The 16,773-nt window shown below is 36.8% G+C and overlaps 2 protein-coding genes across 3 annotated transcripts in view; one reads left to right on the forward strand and one right to left on the reverse strand.

The window, feature by feature from the left end:
• Nucleotides 1–4,554, reverse strand: LOC136261578 (peroxisomal biogenesis factor 3-like). The gene is made up of 14 exons (XM_066055604.1): nucleotides 4,396–4,554; nucleotides 3,471–3,555; nucleotides 2,939–2,985; nucleotides 2,811–2,892; nucleotides 2,682–2,725; nucleotides 2,286–2,395; nucleotides 2,162–2,231; nucleotides 2,062–2,116; nucleotides 1,211–1,300; nucleotides 586–664; nucleotides 474–538; nucleotides 330–425; nucleotides 167–269; nucleotides 1–119 (listed from the first exon to the last, which is right to left on the reverse strand). Exons 1-14 carry the CDS (start codon nucleotides 4,469–4,471, stop codon nucleotides 54–56), a joined length of 1,068 nt encoding a protein of 355 aa, XP_065911676.1. The 5' UTR covers nucleotides 4,472–4,554; the 3' UTR covers nucleotides 1–53.
• LOC136261563 (laminin-like protein lam-2) overlaps nucleotides 4,548–16,773 on the forward strand; it is a 17,614-nt gene continuing 5,388 nt past the window's right edge. Inside the window, exons 1-29 of one of the 2 annotated variants that reach the window (XM_066055578.1) lie at nucleotides 4,548–4,891; nucleotides 6,246–6,464; nucleotides 9,134–9,202; nucleotides 9,259–9,345; nucleotides 9,394–9,586; nucleotides 9,952–10,028; nucleotides 10,073–10,145; nucleotides 11,027–11,079; nucleotides 11,183–11,279; nucleotides 11,334–11,482; nucleotides 11,626–11,690; nucleotides 11,741–11,888; nucleotides 12,095–12,170; nucleotides 12,692–12,798; nucleotides 12,849–13,029; nucleotides 13,283–13,441; nucleotides 13,489–13,640; nucleotides 13,692–13,751; nucleotides 13,798–13,866; nucleotides 13,914–14,025; nucleotides 14,074–14,432; nucleotides 14,478–14,594; nucleotides 14,651–14,817; nucleotides 14,861–14,993; nucleotides 15,048–15,153; nucleotides 15,203–15,322; nucleotides 15,416–15,604; nucleotides 15,655–15,809; nucleotides 15,871–16,038. In XM_066055578.1, coding sequence (XP_065911650.1) covers nucleotides 4,601–4,891; nucleotides 6,246–6,464; nucleotides 9,134–9,202; nucleotides 9,259–9,345; nucleotides 9,394–9,586; nucleotides 9,952–10,028; nucleotides 10,073–10,145; nucleotides 11,027–11,079; nucleotides 11,183–11,279; nucleotides 11,334–11,482; nucleotides 11,626–11,690; nucleotides 11,741–11,888; nucleotides 12,095–12,170; nucleotides 12,692–12,798; nucleotides 12,849–13,029; nucleotides 13,283–13,441; nucleotides 13,489–13,640; nucleotides 13,692–13,751; nucleotides 13,798–13,866; nucleotides 13,914–14,025; nucleotides 14,074–14,432; nucleotides 14,478–14,594; nucleotides 14,651–14,817; nucleotides 14,861–14,993; nucleotides 15,048–15,153; nucleotides 15,203–15,322; nucleotides 15,416–15,604; nucleotides 15,655–15,809; nucleotides 15,871–16,038 — 3,951 coding nt within the window. In that variant the 5' untranslated portion in view covers nucleotides 4,548–4,600. The remainder of the gene's footprint in view (nucleotides 4,892–6,245; nucleotides 6,465–9,133; nucleotides 9,203–9,258; nucleotides 9,346–9,393; nucleotides 9,587–9,951; nucleotides 10,029–10,072; nucleotides 10,146–11,026; nucleotides 11,080–11,182; nucleotides 11,280–11,333; nucleotides 11,483–11,625; nucleotides 11,691–11,740; nucleotides 11,889–12,094; nucleotides 12,171–12,691; nucleotides 12,799–12,848; nucleotides 13,030–13,282; nucleotides 13,442–13,488; nucleotides 13,641–13,691; nucleotides 13,752–13,797; nucleotides 13,867–13,913; nucleotides 14,026–14,073; nucleotides 14,433–14,477; nucleotides 14,595–14,650; nucleotides 14,818–14,860; nucleotides 14,994–15,047; nucleotides 15,154–15,202; nucleotides 15,323–15,415; nucleotides 15,605–15,654; nucleotides 15,810–15,870; nucleotides 16,039–16,773) is intronic. The other variant, XM_066055579.1, reaches the window with a different exon arrangement.

Below are 16,773 nucleotides of genomic sequence, written 5' to 3' on the forward strand. Positions count from 1 at the left end.
TGTATTTCACTGATATAATAGTGTTGAGGATTATCAATACACAAATATTATTCTCAGTTAGCAACTGCCTCAAATATATTGTAAGATAACAACCGTAGCTGATTGTGTGACAACAACTCCTAAAAGATGAGCTGGAGTAATGACATAACAATACCATACCACACACCTGGACCATATAGGACTCTACAACATTATCTCCTAACACAGAATGAGCCACGTCTGATAGTAGTGGAATAACCCTGGCAACTGGTACATTTGCTGTAGACAAGCTATTGAGATGTTGTGATGTAATATTGGACCAACTAAATATTAAGGACTGGTATACGTACCTCTGACTGGCAGACAAGAATCCATTAGTCATGATAGAACTCAACTGTGAGAATGATCCATTTATAGTATGTTTCAATATATACTGACACTCTTTACTAAACAATTAGACACATGATATAGACACTATACATAGTATATTAGACCTCTCTAGTATATCCAATGTAACGTCCATCAACATTTGGTACTGGGGCTCTGCAGTAGGAGTGGTCTATGTGAGTAATAACAATAACAACCAGCTAAATTGTATGTCCTTACTGTCGCCTTGTCCTTGTCTATCATAAAATTTATTAATGGAGTCATGTCTTGCTCATCATCCGATGAACTGCTGTCAACTCTAGCACATAAACAAGCATCACTACTAATCGGTGCTACTGTCACATCACCAGCAGGTGAGTAACTTATAGTAAGACTGAGTTACTCTAATAGTTAATATAACAGTCAGCTATTCTAGTGTCACACCTGAAGACAACTAAGAAATAAAATGTCTGAAGTTCAGGTACATGTAAATTGTATCCTACACTTCTGACAATTAACACTGGGACACTATACCATTAGTGTAGCCCTAAACATGTTATACTACACACTAAGGACTTTTCATCTTTTATTGTTAAATCTTTAGATTATAAAATATGCTGCTGGAAGAGTTACAAAATGGAATTAAACAGGTCCTCATAGTCTTGTCAAGTGTTAACATGGAATGACTCAACCAGTAACAGCAATAACACACAGTGGTCACAAGAGACATGTAACAAATGATATATCTGCACACATTAATATAAGTCTAGTCAAAGAGCTAAACTATGTGCAGAATGGCTTTCCAACAAGGGACAACAAACTACAGTAGGTGTTGACCTCAATACACCAAGTGACATGTTCTTACATTGTTAACAATGATGTGAGCAGTTGCTTCTGAAGAGTTCCCAGAAGACCACACAATTCATTATGACTTAACGAATGCTTCAGTGAATACCTACACCGAGGATAGCAATGGACAAATTATATATACAACACAGACATGTGGACACACACTACAACCATCACAGCAGGGTATATCCAGTACTGGAAGTGTAGTCAGTAGGCTATCTCCTAGAAATGTGTACTGACTTAAACAACTGATATTCCCCAGGTTACCAATACTACACATCATTACACTGTATTTACTCAATTTGTACCACACCCTCAAACTATTTGAGGGGTTTTATCATCGTTTCTAAGAATAGCTTTAGTTGTACCGGTACACACCCTCAAATAGTACTACACCACACTTTAGTAAACACTTAATATTGCCCCCATGCCTATAGCATTCATCTCCATCTTTACTTAAGTAAGGAAAAGTCCTACATAGCTTATGCCATACACCAGTGACTATGATATCAATCAAAAAAATGGAATACCACAATTCAAATTAATAGTTGGTGCATTGCTCAGCATTAGTTGGTAAAATAGTTATAGTCACTGGAGTATGGTGTAGTCACTGGTATATGGTGTAGTCACTGGTGTAGTCACTGGTGTATGGTGTAGTCACTGGTGTAGTCACTGGTGTATGGTGTAGTCACTGTTGTAGTCACTGGTGTATGGTGTAGTCACTGGTGTAGTCACTGGTGTATGGTGTAGTCACTGTTGAAGTCACTGTTGTAGTCACTGGTGTATGGTGTAGTCACTGGTGTAGTCACTGGTGTATGGTGTAGTCACTGGTATAGAATATCACTACCACTGATACAGGTAGCTAACCTATCAGTTTCTGATACAACAACTCTTTTAGCAACTTCAATGAACTTTGCAATACCTAATAAGGTATGACAACTCTAGGAACACTACAACATGGTCTCACCCTTGGTCACGTTATATTGAGCAATACTAAGAAATTTCTTCTCAGTGTCCTCAGATATGACTGGATCGATCTTCCATCATAGCAGTAAGATGATGACATGCTAATGTTAAGTATCATAACTCACTTCACTGTCATTGTTATGACACATCACTCCTCCTAGTATACTCATTTGTACCCGCAGGAACACCACTAACATGCTACAAGCATATCCAACTACTAAATATTGTGCAAAACCTTTAAAAACAAATTATCGCACATAATTCTAATCCTATTCATAATTCTATTTATAATTCTATGTGTGTGTGTAGTGTGTAGTGCGTGTGTGTAGTGTGTGTGTAGTGTGTGAGTGTGTGTAGTGTGTGAGTGTGTGTAGTGTGTGTGTGTGTAGTGTGTGTGTGTGTGTGTGTGTGTGTGTGTGTGTGTGTGTGTGTGTGTGTGTGTGTGTGTGTGTGTGTGTGTGTGTGTGTGTGTGTGTGTGTGTGTGTGTGTGTGTGTGTGGAAATAACATTTTTAAACTTACTAATAATTTTTAGTTCATTCCATAATTCAACTTTATTGGTTGGCCTAAATAAAAGTTACAGCACATAGCACAAACACACACTCACTATGCACAAACACATATGTGCACGTACACACCCACAACACACACTTGCTCTTCAAGGAGGCTGTTATCTTCTTGGAATTCAACTGTTCATTTACAGCACTACGCACCTCCTGGAGTAGACTGATAACTATTCAACTAGTTGTTATTAGGACACACAAAGCAGATTTACTCACTCATATTGTTACAAGTGCTCATGTTTGTCTCAAAACTTTGTAACATTCTACAGTGAAATAAAGTGTAGTGATAATACAGTGTGTAGTGATAATATAGTGTGTTCTGTGACTTCTCCATTACATGTACTGCACTGTTAGGCCATCAAAAGTTATACATCAACAAAGCAAAGCTTTGTGGAATTTGTAACATTGGAGGTTTCTAAAGATAAATATGTATATCTTGTGTGCAGTGAACTTTTAGCTGGGTTTTAATTTAATTTCTGCCATGTAAGGACAATTTTAGCATAACTGTACAACTAGCCTGTGCTATCAAAACAGACAAAAGTAATATTGTCAATCTTTAGAAGGTACACAGAGGGATCTATAGTGTACAATACATTTGAATGTGCCATATAAGGTCTAGCTTGTGCCAACACAAAAACAACAACGCACAATTGTTAGTTTTACAAACCTAGAACTTCACATAACAGAGGGTTTTACTGGGTGAAAGGTATAGATTGATATTCTCTCTAATAGAACACTCAAGAATTACCTTAATGATTCCATTTGTGCTGTAGTTTGTTCATCCCTATACTTCTCCAACCATCCTCGAAGGCATTTGTATCCCACATAACCACCTGCCAGGTAATTGACATGTAACAACTGAAATGTTTTAGAGAATATAATAGCCCATTGTGTAACTTGGTAGCCTCCTTATACCTTGTAGCCTCTATAGTTTACAAGTGACGATAATTGGCGACTTACGCTACATGATATAATAGAGAATTCCAAATTTTAATTGAAGAGGATATAAATAGGAATTTATTCTTGTCATTGGTTGTTGAAATCTCATTTGGTGACCTTCTGGTGTAATGGTCAGATGAAACCGGTATAATAGCAGGTATGTCGATAAGGTTGTGTATGATGATTTAATATCTAAATTATGGTGGTTGCTTTTAGTTGTGTCTTAATCTGTATGTGGTGTCCAAACGACACAAGAGTACTCCAATATAATGATTGTAGCCATCGCAGGAAAATACTAGAGTAACAACCTCTAATAAAGTGTGTACAAGACCATTACAGGCAGTTCAAAAGGTTATATAAACAAATTAGTGAAGTTAGTTTTTTGCTTGCATAGCCAGGTAGCTACATAACAGTTTAATAAAATTCAACAATCAGAACTTACACTCTTTGAGAATTGTTGAATCTGTAGTTCATACCGGTTTAACATTGCATGCCCCCATTATAATGCGGTGTGGTCCGGTGTGGTATGCAAAACCTATCGATATTTGCAGCTCGTCAGTATTATATCGATTGTGGGTTACAAGAAAAATTCTACTTCAGTTTACTAGCTTCACTCTACCAGCCTATTAGTAATTATAATGGTACACTAGGCTCTGTAAGCATGTTATATCCACACCATACACCTCGTTCTCTCAGATATTTAAACAATAATAATAATTGCACAAAATACATACCAGTGCAAACGATGGACACAGTAGCTAACTTCCATTTGTGCCTCTTGCAAAACGAACAGAGACCACTGAAAACCATCGCACCAGAAGTCCAGAGAGTTGGTTACAAGCTATCGCGCCTGCGCTTTAATCCAGCTGTTTGTGGGATTGCGGTTCTATGACTTCATGCTGCCATCTGGTATTGTGGGACATTGTGTGAAAACCATCCATGAGTCTCGCGGCAAGTCTGTTAATATTGGCTACGTCGTTTGTGCAGCTAAACGGACACATATGCCCTAGCGATCAGATCACGCTCGACCTGACCAAGAAGATAATCGTAGCTGGCTCAACGTGTGAAGATGTAGAGTATTGCTATGATGATCCGCAAACTGGACTGAAGGAATGTTCCACTTGTTCAGACTCAGTGAATGTTGACAATATTCTGGATAGCAATCTGACCACCCATTGGATATCACAACCCGGAGTTACTGCCGTCAACCTAACACTGGACCTTATACAGGTATAGCCCCCAGTATATATTATGATGTCTGAACACAATAACTAGTGTGCATGTGTTGATGTACCGTCAATTATTAGCCTGCATGGAAATCCAGCCATTTGCTAGCTAGCTATCCATCAGGAGGTGTGTAACATATGTGGAATTGCTATTCCCAAATAAAATATGATCCTTTCCATCAGAGAGACCAAACCTCTGAAAACAGGACAGTTATTTGTTCATTGTCCTAATTTTGACACATTTAGAAGTCGGGCCATGCATGCACAGTTCACTCTAGTTGAGGACATTAAAACTCAGTTGCAAAGATGCTGGAATAGACAGTTCATACCATATACATGGTGTGTACAGCTAGTAATGAAATGTGGCCAGATTTACACAAACTGATCCTAATTGCCCATCAGACTAACATCACCACAGTCTTGACCACGGTAGCTATACTATCTCAGGGTTATAAGCCTCAGCATTTTTCAAACTAGCTACACGAGGCTACTTTTAAGAGTTGCCTTTTCTGGCAAGCTTGAATTGCAATTTCTGGTCCAGGCTTGATGAGAATCAGTAGTACACTGGTGGATGGCGTGTTACTGTTGGTCAAATATTTTCTTGGAGTTAATTCACCACTAAGGAGCCAGCACAGCTCTGTAATCTTGTGTCTGAACTGCAATCATGGTCCCTGTCTGGCCCCTCTATGTGAACACTGGTGGTTTATACTGCTACTATTACACCTAGAGTTAACTCTTCTACTATTACACTTGTGGCTACAACAGCTATATGGGAATGCTTTGATAGGTAATAAATTGATGTATAACATATGGCGCTCACTACCCTCGACAAGTTACAACTACCGATGTGTGATTTGAATTGGTTTTTCAATTCCAGTTACAAATATTGATATTGCAACAGTTATTTTGTATTATTTCAACTTTAGGTTCATTATATGAGAAAAATAGCTAACTATATTTATTGAAAATTAGTAACATCATGAAACTATGATAAAAGGATGCTAAGTTTAGTTTTATCTAAAGTATAACTTTTTATACTCTGTTCTCTAGGCTCTGTTAACCAAATAATATGGGTATTAAATACTGTCAATGTATACACCACCCACATAGTAGAATTAGTAAATGATAACACATACAATTTTGTCAAACCACACAAATATTTTAATGCCGATACTGTACCGATATTTCAATTACTGATACTGTATCAAAATCTCAATAGTACACTACATTAGTATGTTGTTGTGTGATTGCCGCTGGTTTCCATAGTGCATTGAAGTCAGTTAGCTATTTATTGTATGCAGGCAAACGCAATGTCTTGTCTTTTGGAATACATATATTTGTATTTCATTGTATTTCAGCCATTTCAAATTACCTTCATTGTGTTGAAGACAAGTAGACTGTTGTCAGTTGGGATTCCCAGGAAATGGGAGTTACATAAATCAGTGGATCATGGCAAAACCTTTGTACCATGGATATTCCTTCCTAATCATACATCACTGTGTCCTAACGGATTATCAGATGACAAGGGTCCTAATAGTGACGGCATGGCTTGTGTCACAGATCATGTTCATGACAATGTAAGTTAAGCAAACATTACATGAATATATCTGACAAATGTTTGTTTTTTCCTGGTTAGTTGGGTTTCCCTTGCATGCCACCACCCCCAGTACTCTGTCAAAGTGCAGGACAGTTGCAAGTAACAAATTTGCCAACTTTATGCTCAGGAGCTATGTACAGCAACTGTTGTACCTCTTTTACTCATTAGCCAACTTTTTACTCATTAACCAGAGGAGGTTGGTCACATGTCATCAAACATCTCATGTGATCACAAAGAAAAGTTCAATTCCGACACCTCAATATCGATACAAAGTATTCTAATGCATGAATTGATATTGATAAATTACAGTTCCCAGAGCCCTGCCCAACAGTTTGTGTGGCTGTTATAACCAGAAACAAATATACTACAAATATACTACAAATATACTACAAATATACTACAAATATACTACAAATATACTACATACTTTGCGTGAATGTGACAAAGAAAACAACAATGCTAATTTCAGGCGCCATGTTTTATTGTGTGATCATATGTGGTAGTACATGATAGGGCTATGATACATGACCAACCTCCTCTGCTCATTAGCCAACTTACTATTTGTGCTGAAGGTAGTACAAGGACAGGACACTTCAGTATTGGGAGTACATGAGATCAAGATACTCTAATAATTATACCAGTTACCTAACTACTCTAACATTATAGAATTTTCAGCATAAACATATCAGTGGGTTCAGCTATGCAATTTATTCAATCTGTCTGTATGTGTCTAGTGAGTGAGTCTATCTGAAGTGCCCAGATGTATCTATTTGTACTAGTGCTGTAACGATTATTCAGATATTTGACTACCAAGTTGTAAGGTGAAGACCAAAAAAAAAAAAAAAAAAAGGTCACAACCTGCTGGCAATGACAATAACTACCCAGCACCAACCATATCTCCTTATCTATAAGCTTGCTACACTGCTCCTCTGAAGAATACTGTGACTGCTCTATTAGAATATTTAGATCTGACTGCTCTATTAGAGTATATCGATCTTTTAAACAGGTATTCAGGGGGCCTTTCAGGCTGGGGCCCGGGGCAAAATGCCCCAGTCCCCCCCCCCCCTGTGGGTGGCCCTGCTGCATGCTTCACATACAAATGATCTTTAAAGTTACTTCCAATTGTACTTGTTTTGTCCGTAGTTAGGTGATTTCTTAGTTTTACTTTGACGAGATGCTCACAGCTAAATGGTGTTGTTGAATTACTAAGGATATCTAGGTAGAAGTTGTTTCTTTTCATAGCAGCAATTTTTTTTGCCAAAGTTAGTTGAAAGAAAGTTAAATACTTTGATAGATATTTATAATTCCCAACATCCTTCTTCACCAAGTACTTGAAGCCACACATATTGTAATGCTATAGTTGACTACATGCTTATATACAGTGATTCACTGTGTACAGTTCTCTATGCATTTGAGACAGTTTACAATTTGGTTACATGTTTATCCCATGTTCATTGGTATTAACAATATTAACAATCAAATAACTACTCTAATAGAGCAATCACAGCTGCAGCTGAATTCCCTGACAGTTTAAAGGATGCTACTTTAAACCCTTCTACCTACAGGTTGTTAGACAACAAATTCTGCTTTTTCCTTTAGCCATGGGAGTAACAGAATTTATTGCAAATGACCTCCCTTGTCACTAGCAATGAAAATATTGTATAACCTAAATTAGCGCATCGTCTAGTCTAGTTCTTCAGATCCAGGACACTGTCATTGTGTTATTACAGGCTGTGTGTCAGTTTGTGTGGTGTGCATGTAAATTATGTGGTAATAAATTACCTCACAAATTGTATACTGAAACCATATAATTGTCATTATCATCATCAAGTATTAAGAGTTTGTTGGCTAATGCCCCCCTTTCAAAATGGTTACATAGAGCACCCCAGGTATCCTTTGGCTTTTCAACCAAAGTAATTAGGTGTAGCTGTGATGTGCTGACAGATGTCCTCTGAAATAATTTTCTCAAACTCTGTATGATCTTGTGTACTAAAATTTTCTGCAAGCACCTCTGAGCCATCTATAAAGTCCTTTGGCCAGTAAAAGGTGGTGGAACTTCCAGATCATCCAGTTAAGTCCATTTAACTTTTAAGCAAAAATACAACAACAACTTAACTGGTACCATTTAATCACACCAAAAAAAAACTTTGTTAGGTGTTCAATGACAGTGAGTAGCTAGCTACATGTGGCAATCAACAATCAGCCAGTAACACTTCACAATCAGCCAGTAACACTTCACAATCAGCCAGTAACACTTCACAGTGGCTCCAGTTTCTCTTGTTACTTGTATATCAACAGAAAGAGCCTAAGCCCATAACCTGTTATCAGCAGATAAGTGCAATCACAATTGATTATCAACTGATTATAACACTGATTCAAAGTAATAACCAACTCTATACAACTGCAACATTACTCCATACAAAACACACTAACTATACGCATGTGTACATGTGCATACAGAATATTTCTAAAACTACCATCACTCCCTGATCTGTTAAATTACTATTATTACAAACCAGGAGTAGCCCATAAGCACAACACCTTACATCTCCTAGCCAACCCCCAATTTTCCTGTTATGGGTAAAAGAAGTGGTGATCTTTTAGCTAAAACCATTTTTGTTTTATTTTAAAGATATTTTATCACATTAGAATACAGCCATCATTAGTGTGTTAAACAATCAAGGTGATATACATGGTTGTGATGAAGATCTTGCTAAGGTGCGTGTTAGCTGTGTAGTGCTGCCTTCTAGTTCTCTCTTGTCATGTTTGATTAGAATTTTTCTTATGCAACACAAATACGAATAGTTTTCCTTGAAGTAAATGTTGACAGAACTGGAGATGTAATAGATCCTTCACAAATTGTAAGTTACTTTAAATTATATTATGCAAGTTCATGATATTTTTAACAGTTTTACGCAGTGTCTGACCTTACAGTCAATGGTATTTGTGTGTGTAATGGTTACGCTGGCAATTGTACAGTTGATAATGATAGTGGCTTGTACCAGTGTGAGTGTTTGAATGGAACATGTGGAACACACTGTGAACAATGTTGTCCTTTATTTAACAATGTTCCCTATGTTGACTATGAGGAGGGCTGTGAAGGTTAGTCTGTTATTGTACGAATGATCCTTCTTTGAAATTTGAATTGTTTACATAATTTTTTCAAGTAAATTTGTAGATCTTTATACAAGCTCTGTAGACAATTAGGTTGTCAAATGACTGTACAGACACTGTATATAGTGAAAAGTTAGTTCCTTGCCAATTGTATGTTTCACACTGCAAATATGAATGAGTTTGATACTGACATTTAAGCAGATATTTACAAGTAATATGTCACCTCAGGATATTTTCTTATGCAATAAATATCTGTAAGTTTCCAAACTTCTGTCTTAATTCCTAAATAACTTAACAGTGACTACACACACATGCATATTGTTTCATTATATTCTGCTTGTGTTCTTTGCTAGAATGTGATTGTTCAGGAAATGCTGACACTTGTGAGTACAATGAAACACTTGGGAGAGGTGTGTGTTTGGCATGCCAGGTAAACAGTCTAAGAGTGTATGGATAATTGATGTGAGTGTTTAGAACAATACAACTGGACTACAATGTGAACAGTGTTTACCACAACACTACCGACATGCTTCTGGATCATGTCAACGTAAGTAACTACCACCACAACAAATGATCAGCGAGTTAAGTTATTTTCCTCAAAAATGATTTATAACCTATCCTATCCCGCTACTGCATATAGCAAGAAAATTCACAATTTATCATTATAAAATCTGTAGCAACTAATCATGCAGTAGTACTGTATGGTAGGGATCGTGAACTCCTTCCCAAAATGTTGCAGTCTCAAATTTCCTTCCCAACACATGTCGTATAACAGGTCTTTTCTGAGGAGAAAATTTTTGTGGATTGGCTGCTATCCATGAAAAATTACCCCCTCAAAGATTGCAGTTTGATCAAAATGACATTGCTTGAGTGTTATTATCAAATACTCTGAAGAAGCACTCAAAATTTTGGATGGTGGCAATCCACGAAACATTCCCCCTTAAAAAATCAGCTATATGGTACTGAAACTCAAATGTGCCTTCCAACTCTTCCAACAGGTTCAGATTTTCTGATAATTTAATCAAATAATCGTAATAAGTATTAAGTTACTGACTACCTTTAGCCAAGCATAGGTCAACTATAGTATTGACTATTCACTGTTAAACATTGCTTAGGCCTGAGACATACCTTTTTGTCTACTGTAGCAGCTACAATGCATGTATCATCCCTTTGTCTTCCTGCTGACTTTCACATTTATATGGAAATTGTCTGTATGTTTCGTAGTGACTGGAATGGTTCATATATTGTAATGCTGTGTAACAGGTGGAACATACTGGTGGATTTTCTTGTTTAAATATTGCATACTTCATATTACCTCACATTGCATATTACCTCACATTGCATATTGCCTTTTTCATGTCTTTTAATTTCTCATTAACAAAAGTGATGTTATAATAAAACATAGTGATGACTTAATATGGTTTACAGCATGCAACTGTAACGAGGATGGTATAACTGATGATGGACAATGTAATGAAGTGGTAAGCGTACACACACGCGTACACACACACGTGCACACACACACACACACACACACATACATACACACACACACAGATCAGTAACATGTCACTAATACACTAGGGTCAGTGTAGCTGTAAAGAAGGTTATACAGTTGGTCTACAATGTGATCATTGTCCAAGTGGGTCATTTTATGATGACGACACTACAAGATGTGTTGGTATGGAAACAACCAATAAGAACAACACATGTTATGTATGTTCTACATGTGTAGACTGCCAGTGTCCAGTGAATACAAGTGGTGTTCAGTTATCATGTGATCCATTTAGTGGTCAGTGTAACTGTCCCTCCAATACTACTGGTCTACAGTGTGATGATTGTATTGATAACACTTGGGGTCTACATGTTGACTTTGGTTGTATGGTAAGCACTAAACTACTCTAATAAAGCAGTCACTTTATTTGTGAGCTATACTTTATGATGTCATCTTCATATTACAACTCACAATTTACAAAATGTTGATTATTAGCTGCAAAACAAAGTGACATTTTATTCCTTGCATTTAGCCATGTGGTTGTGCTGTACTGGGATCTATTGGAACTGATTGTGACAAGGCTACTGGTCAGTGTAGGTTAGTACTCTCACTACACCACAATACCATCATTGAATTGTGGTGTTCAGTTGCAGGGATGGCTACACAGGTCGTACTTGTGATAGATGTATGGAAGTGTATTATATGACAGAAAGTGATTGTCTACCCTGTGATTGTGATCCAATGGGAAGTGAAAATCTTATTTGTCATTCTTCCACTGGGAAATGTACTTGCAAGGTATAAAATTGTTTACAGTAGAACTCCTCTTAAAGGACACCCCTACAATCAGGACATCTGTCTAGTTCCCAAATCAAGCAACAGTATTAGTAGCTTAATTATACACCCCTTAGCTGAGGACACCTCTTTACAAAGTAAATACCTAAATGGTGTCCATCTTAGAGGGGTCCCACTTTAATATTGAATTTGGTACATTAAAATTACAGGAAAATGTTGAGGGCCAAAGATGTGAACAGTGTCGAGAAGGCTATTACAACTTAACTGCAGAAAGTGGTTGTTTGTGTAAGTGTTCGAGTTGCACTTAGCATAAATCTGTAAATAAACAGCAGAGGGAAATGTATGTGTGTATGACACTATACTGTACTATACTACTCAGTGTGGTGTATCATAGATCATTAGCTAATTCAATGTCACTAGTCTGACCCCTGTTAATAACTATATTACCTCGTTGTGGGTCTAGGGGAATACCCAGGGGTTAAACAATGGCTTCACACATGATAACAAAATCATTATGAACCATAATAATTGAGATGCTCTAATAAAGCAGTCAGCCAATGAACAGTCACTAACAGCAATTTTCTATATACCTGCGTAAACCCCTGGAATGGTAAGTACATGTAGTAAATCAGAAAATTTAAAGACATTTAGTCTGAACAAATCAGCTATTAACAACTGTGGCATGGACAGTAAAGATGAAAGGTATGAATAACGTTTGTTGTTTTATTATCTAGTGACATCATCAGTTACACCAATTGTGTGTAATTTACAATGTAATTGTTTAATGGCTGATAAATATTACACAGCTTGTTCTTGTAATCTCAATGGATCAAGAAGTAAAGTGTGTGATAATGTTACTGGTCAGTGTGACTGTCTACCAGGTAGTTCTGGGAGAATCTGTATCGACTGTAAGGTAGAGCACTTGAAGTGTTAAGAAGACATCTTATATGGTTGGTCCATCAGGATGGCTTTTATCCTGACTCTTTAACAACAACCTGTTTACCGTGTCACTGTTCTGAAGATGGCTCCTTCTCAACGTCTTGTGATGAAGATGGTCAGTGTGATTGTAAGATGGGAGTTGCAGGGAAGAAGTGTGACGGATGTGAGGTTGGCTACTGGGGATACTCTAATACTGGATGTAGCGGTGAGTCATATATATGATGAGTACGCTTGCTGGCTTGTAGAGCCCTTGTGACAAAATTGATATTACTGGATGACTACAGTGGAGTGGGTAGAGGTTTGGAGTGTAAGACCCCTCTATTTCACTTAGGAATAATTTAGCACCTAATAGAGTTTGAGAATTCTCTTACCCATTTATTTGGGCCTATAATTGTTCCATTTCTACTCACTTAACTGCTTACAATCCATTAAACACTGCACTGGTTTCCTCCTTGCAGAATGTGATTGTTTCTTCGATGGTACTGATGGGATTGAGGTGTGTAATGCTACCACTGGGAAGTGTACGTGTGCAGTAGGTGAAGGAGTAACAGGAGAGAGATGTACTGAATGTTCTATTAACAGTGGTCACTATGTCATTGAGAACCACACTTGTAATGGTAAGGTAGTGTGGTACTATTGGAGACATCATGATATGGTATTGTAGCTTGTGGAGATTGTATTAATGATATTATTGATGGATTGGTTCTACTCGTCAACAGAATGGAAGTGACGATGAAAATTCTTGTAAACATCACAGATTTTATTGCTGACTCTGAGAATCTTAATCATCTACGAAATGCAACGTCTTTAGTGAACGTGAGTAATATGAGTAGTGAATGAGTTTGTTGAATGAAGTGAAACTATTAGGAGCAGTTGATGAAATGGGTGAACAATGTTACTATGACTTCACAGATACTGGGAATTAATGTGAGTGTTTTTATTACACATAACAAATATTATAATAACAATCTAGCCTGATATGCCTTCACTACTCCAAAATTTCTCTCGTCTTCTTGACATCTTTGAAGAATTAGATTCCCTTGTAAGCAATATCATTGTGGTATGGTATTACATCATAACATGGAGTAGTTCCCTATGCTAGTAAATGATGTTGAAGATGTTGTCAAGTTAACACAACAAGTATCTACCAGACTTGACCTATTGAAGATCAATGCTTCTGAAGTATATGACATTACCAATGGTATATAATATATAAATGTAGTTGTGCTGTTACCAACTGAACTTGTAGATATATTAGATAAGGTCACTCAGTTGTCATCTAGTTTAAGTGAAGGACTACTACAACTAATGCAGTTATTAACAAGCAGTGAAGAAATGTTGTTCATTATTACTGGGAGGAATATTACTATTGTTAATAGTACTGTAAATGAGGCCATCCAACAAGCTGAGATCAGAGCTAGTCATAGTCTATTGTTTGAACAAGACAGATTGTCAGATAATGTCACAGCAAATAACATTAGTGTTCAGTTAAGATACTTGGAGGAGTTTCTTCAACAGGAATATTCTTTTTTGTTAAATGTGACATCAACCATTAATGATACTAGCCTGGATAATGATAACCTAGCTAACAGACTTCATAGTTTACAGGTATAACCATCCATCGATGTCAAGTGTGCTCATCTCTCATTGTAGGATTGCTTGAACACATCAACAACATTTAATAGTAGCATTTATGCTACACTGGGACAGTCTGATGTGTTACATTCTAAATTATTTGATGAGTGGTTAGAAGCTATGCGTGTGCTAAAGGTTAGTTTGATAGTATCCATTAATCTATTTGTTCTTAGTATTCATAATATCCTCAGGGTGTTGGTGGTAGAGTTGAGTCACTGAATTCTAGTCAAATTCCCCTCATTGTGGAGAGAACAGATCAATTTCAGGAAACAATTAATGAACTGGAACCACAAGTGATGGAGGCTACTAATTATTCTTCAACTTTGTTGAGTGATTCCATATTAATATTACAATTACAGTATGTAATAAACTTGTAGTAATACTATTAATATTGTACCCAGTAGGTCAACAGGTGTCTTACGATTAGGTGAGAATTTCATTGCTAACTTAACACTACCTCCACAACTGGACTTCACTACGATGTGTTTGGATCTACAAGTAGCAACTAATTTATCAGAAGAAGCCATAACCATGGTATAATACTCCATCACAACTATGTATGTTGTGTGAAAAGTGTTCTTGTTGCAGATTGATGAGGCCAGATTGTCACACCTTCTATCTAGTGCCACCACTCTTAATGAAAACTCCATGACACTGTCTGATCGAGTGATTATGTTATATAACAAAGTTAATAGTATGTAGTATATTATATTATATTACTTGTTAAAATTGTTTGTTTACAGGCCAGCAAAACATATCCAACATGCTTCATGATAGAGCAATGGAATTTACGATAAACGTTGGCAGTCAGCATGGAATGATAGCTACTTTACAAACAAATACTAATGAGTTATCAAAGCACTGTTAGTACTTGTTTGTAAATATTATATTTATATAACTGTGTTGTTATTATTGCTAATGACAGCTGTTTACATGTATCTTGTTCCTTTGTGCAGTTGAGAGTGTGTCCAACAACACTAGATGTATCCAGTCAAAGCTACAGAAATCGGAGGACATGATAGATGATCTAAAGAATAATGCCACTCAAATTAATAACATCATGGCAGACACTGCAAATAATGTGAACTCAACTGAACAGAATGTCATTGCCACTCGTAGTAACATTAACACAATAAACAGCAGAGGTGAGTGTGTAGTGTGAAGCTTGTGCTGAGATAACTGACCAATTATTTAGCTAACACATTAACAACATTGGAGGAGGGAGTTGATGTTTCAATTAAAAATGCTAGCTCTAACATCAATGACCTAATCAGTAGAAATATGGAAATTATAAATGAACTTGATGCATTTATACAAAGTCTTTCTGATATTCACAATGAAATTAGTAAGGTGAACAATTACACTTGCTATGATCCTGACTATTTTATTGACAACATCTTTATCCTTACAGATAAATGTACCAGTGAGTTTTGAAGAAGATGTTAAACCGTATCTGTCACTTCAGCCACCTTTTGGCCGAGCACTAACAGATGCTGTCCAGTTTGAAACTATTGATTTTCACTTCATACCTAAGACTTTGGATGGTAACGTGCTACTGTTATACATGGGCCCAGCAAAAGTAAGTTTAATTAATAGTTCAAGACAACTGGCTGTCGGAGTTTTTTGGACTATATAGAGACAATTTAAGTTGTGTTGGGGTGAGCCTGAGCAAACCCCACACTAGTGAGTTGATGGTATATATGTTACATTCACGGAAAATTACAAGAAAATATGGATGACTTACAAATTGTTTCCTGGTATGTACATTTATCACATGATTAATAACCGGCATGTTTACTGATGCTCCTTATAAGGCATGTACATGCATTCATCATTACACGAACAAGGAAGGTATATACCATTTGTCACAAACAAGCTTGGCAGCTGTCAAGTGTGTATACACTGGAGAGCTAACAGACTTGCTGTGAACATGTGCCAGTCACTTTGCATGGTAGCTAACACTTGGCACTGTACAAAGAGTTTGCAGTACAAATACTCTTGTACTTTAATAGCTGCAGAACTCCCTGCATGCTAGCATATTGATAAAATATTTGATGTTAAAAACAAATACTGATCAACGTATGAAAATTCAATTTCATAATTACTTTACGTTACTAGCTGGCTATTGACTGCACACATATTTCATGTTCACAAAAATCCATTCTTGCTGCACCTTCTAATGAACACACATCTGTTTGAGCTTTCACTGGCATTTTATAGATCCAGGTTCATGGAATGATGTGGACACTTCACAGTTGCGTATAATTCTGACTGAGTTGCTATGGTATTGACAAGTTCACATCTGCTCAACTAA

Source organism: Dysidea avara, chromosome 7 (assembly GCF_963678975.1).
Source record: "Dysidea avara chromosome 7, odDysAvar1.4, whole genome shotgun sequence".
Classification (NCBI taxonomy): domain Eukaryota; kingdom Metazoa; phylum Porifera; class Demospongiae; order Dictyoceratida; family Dysideidae; genus Dysidea; species Dysidea avara.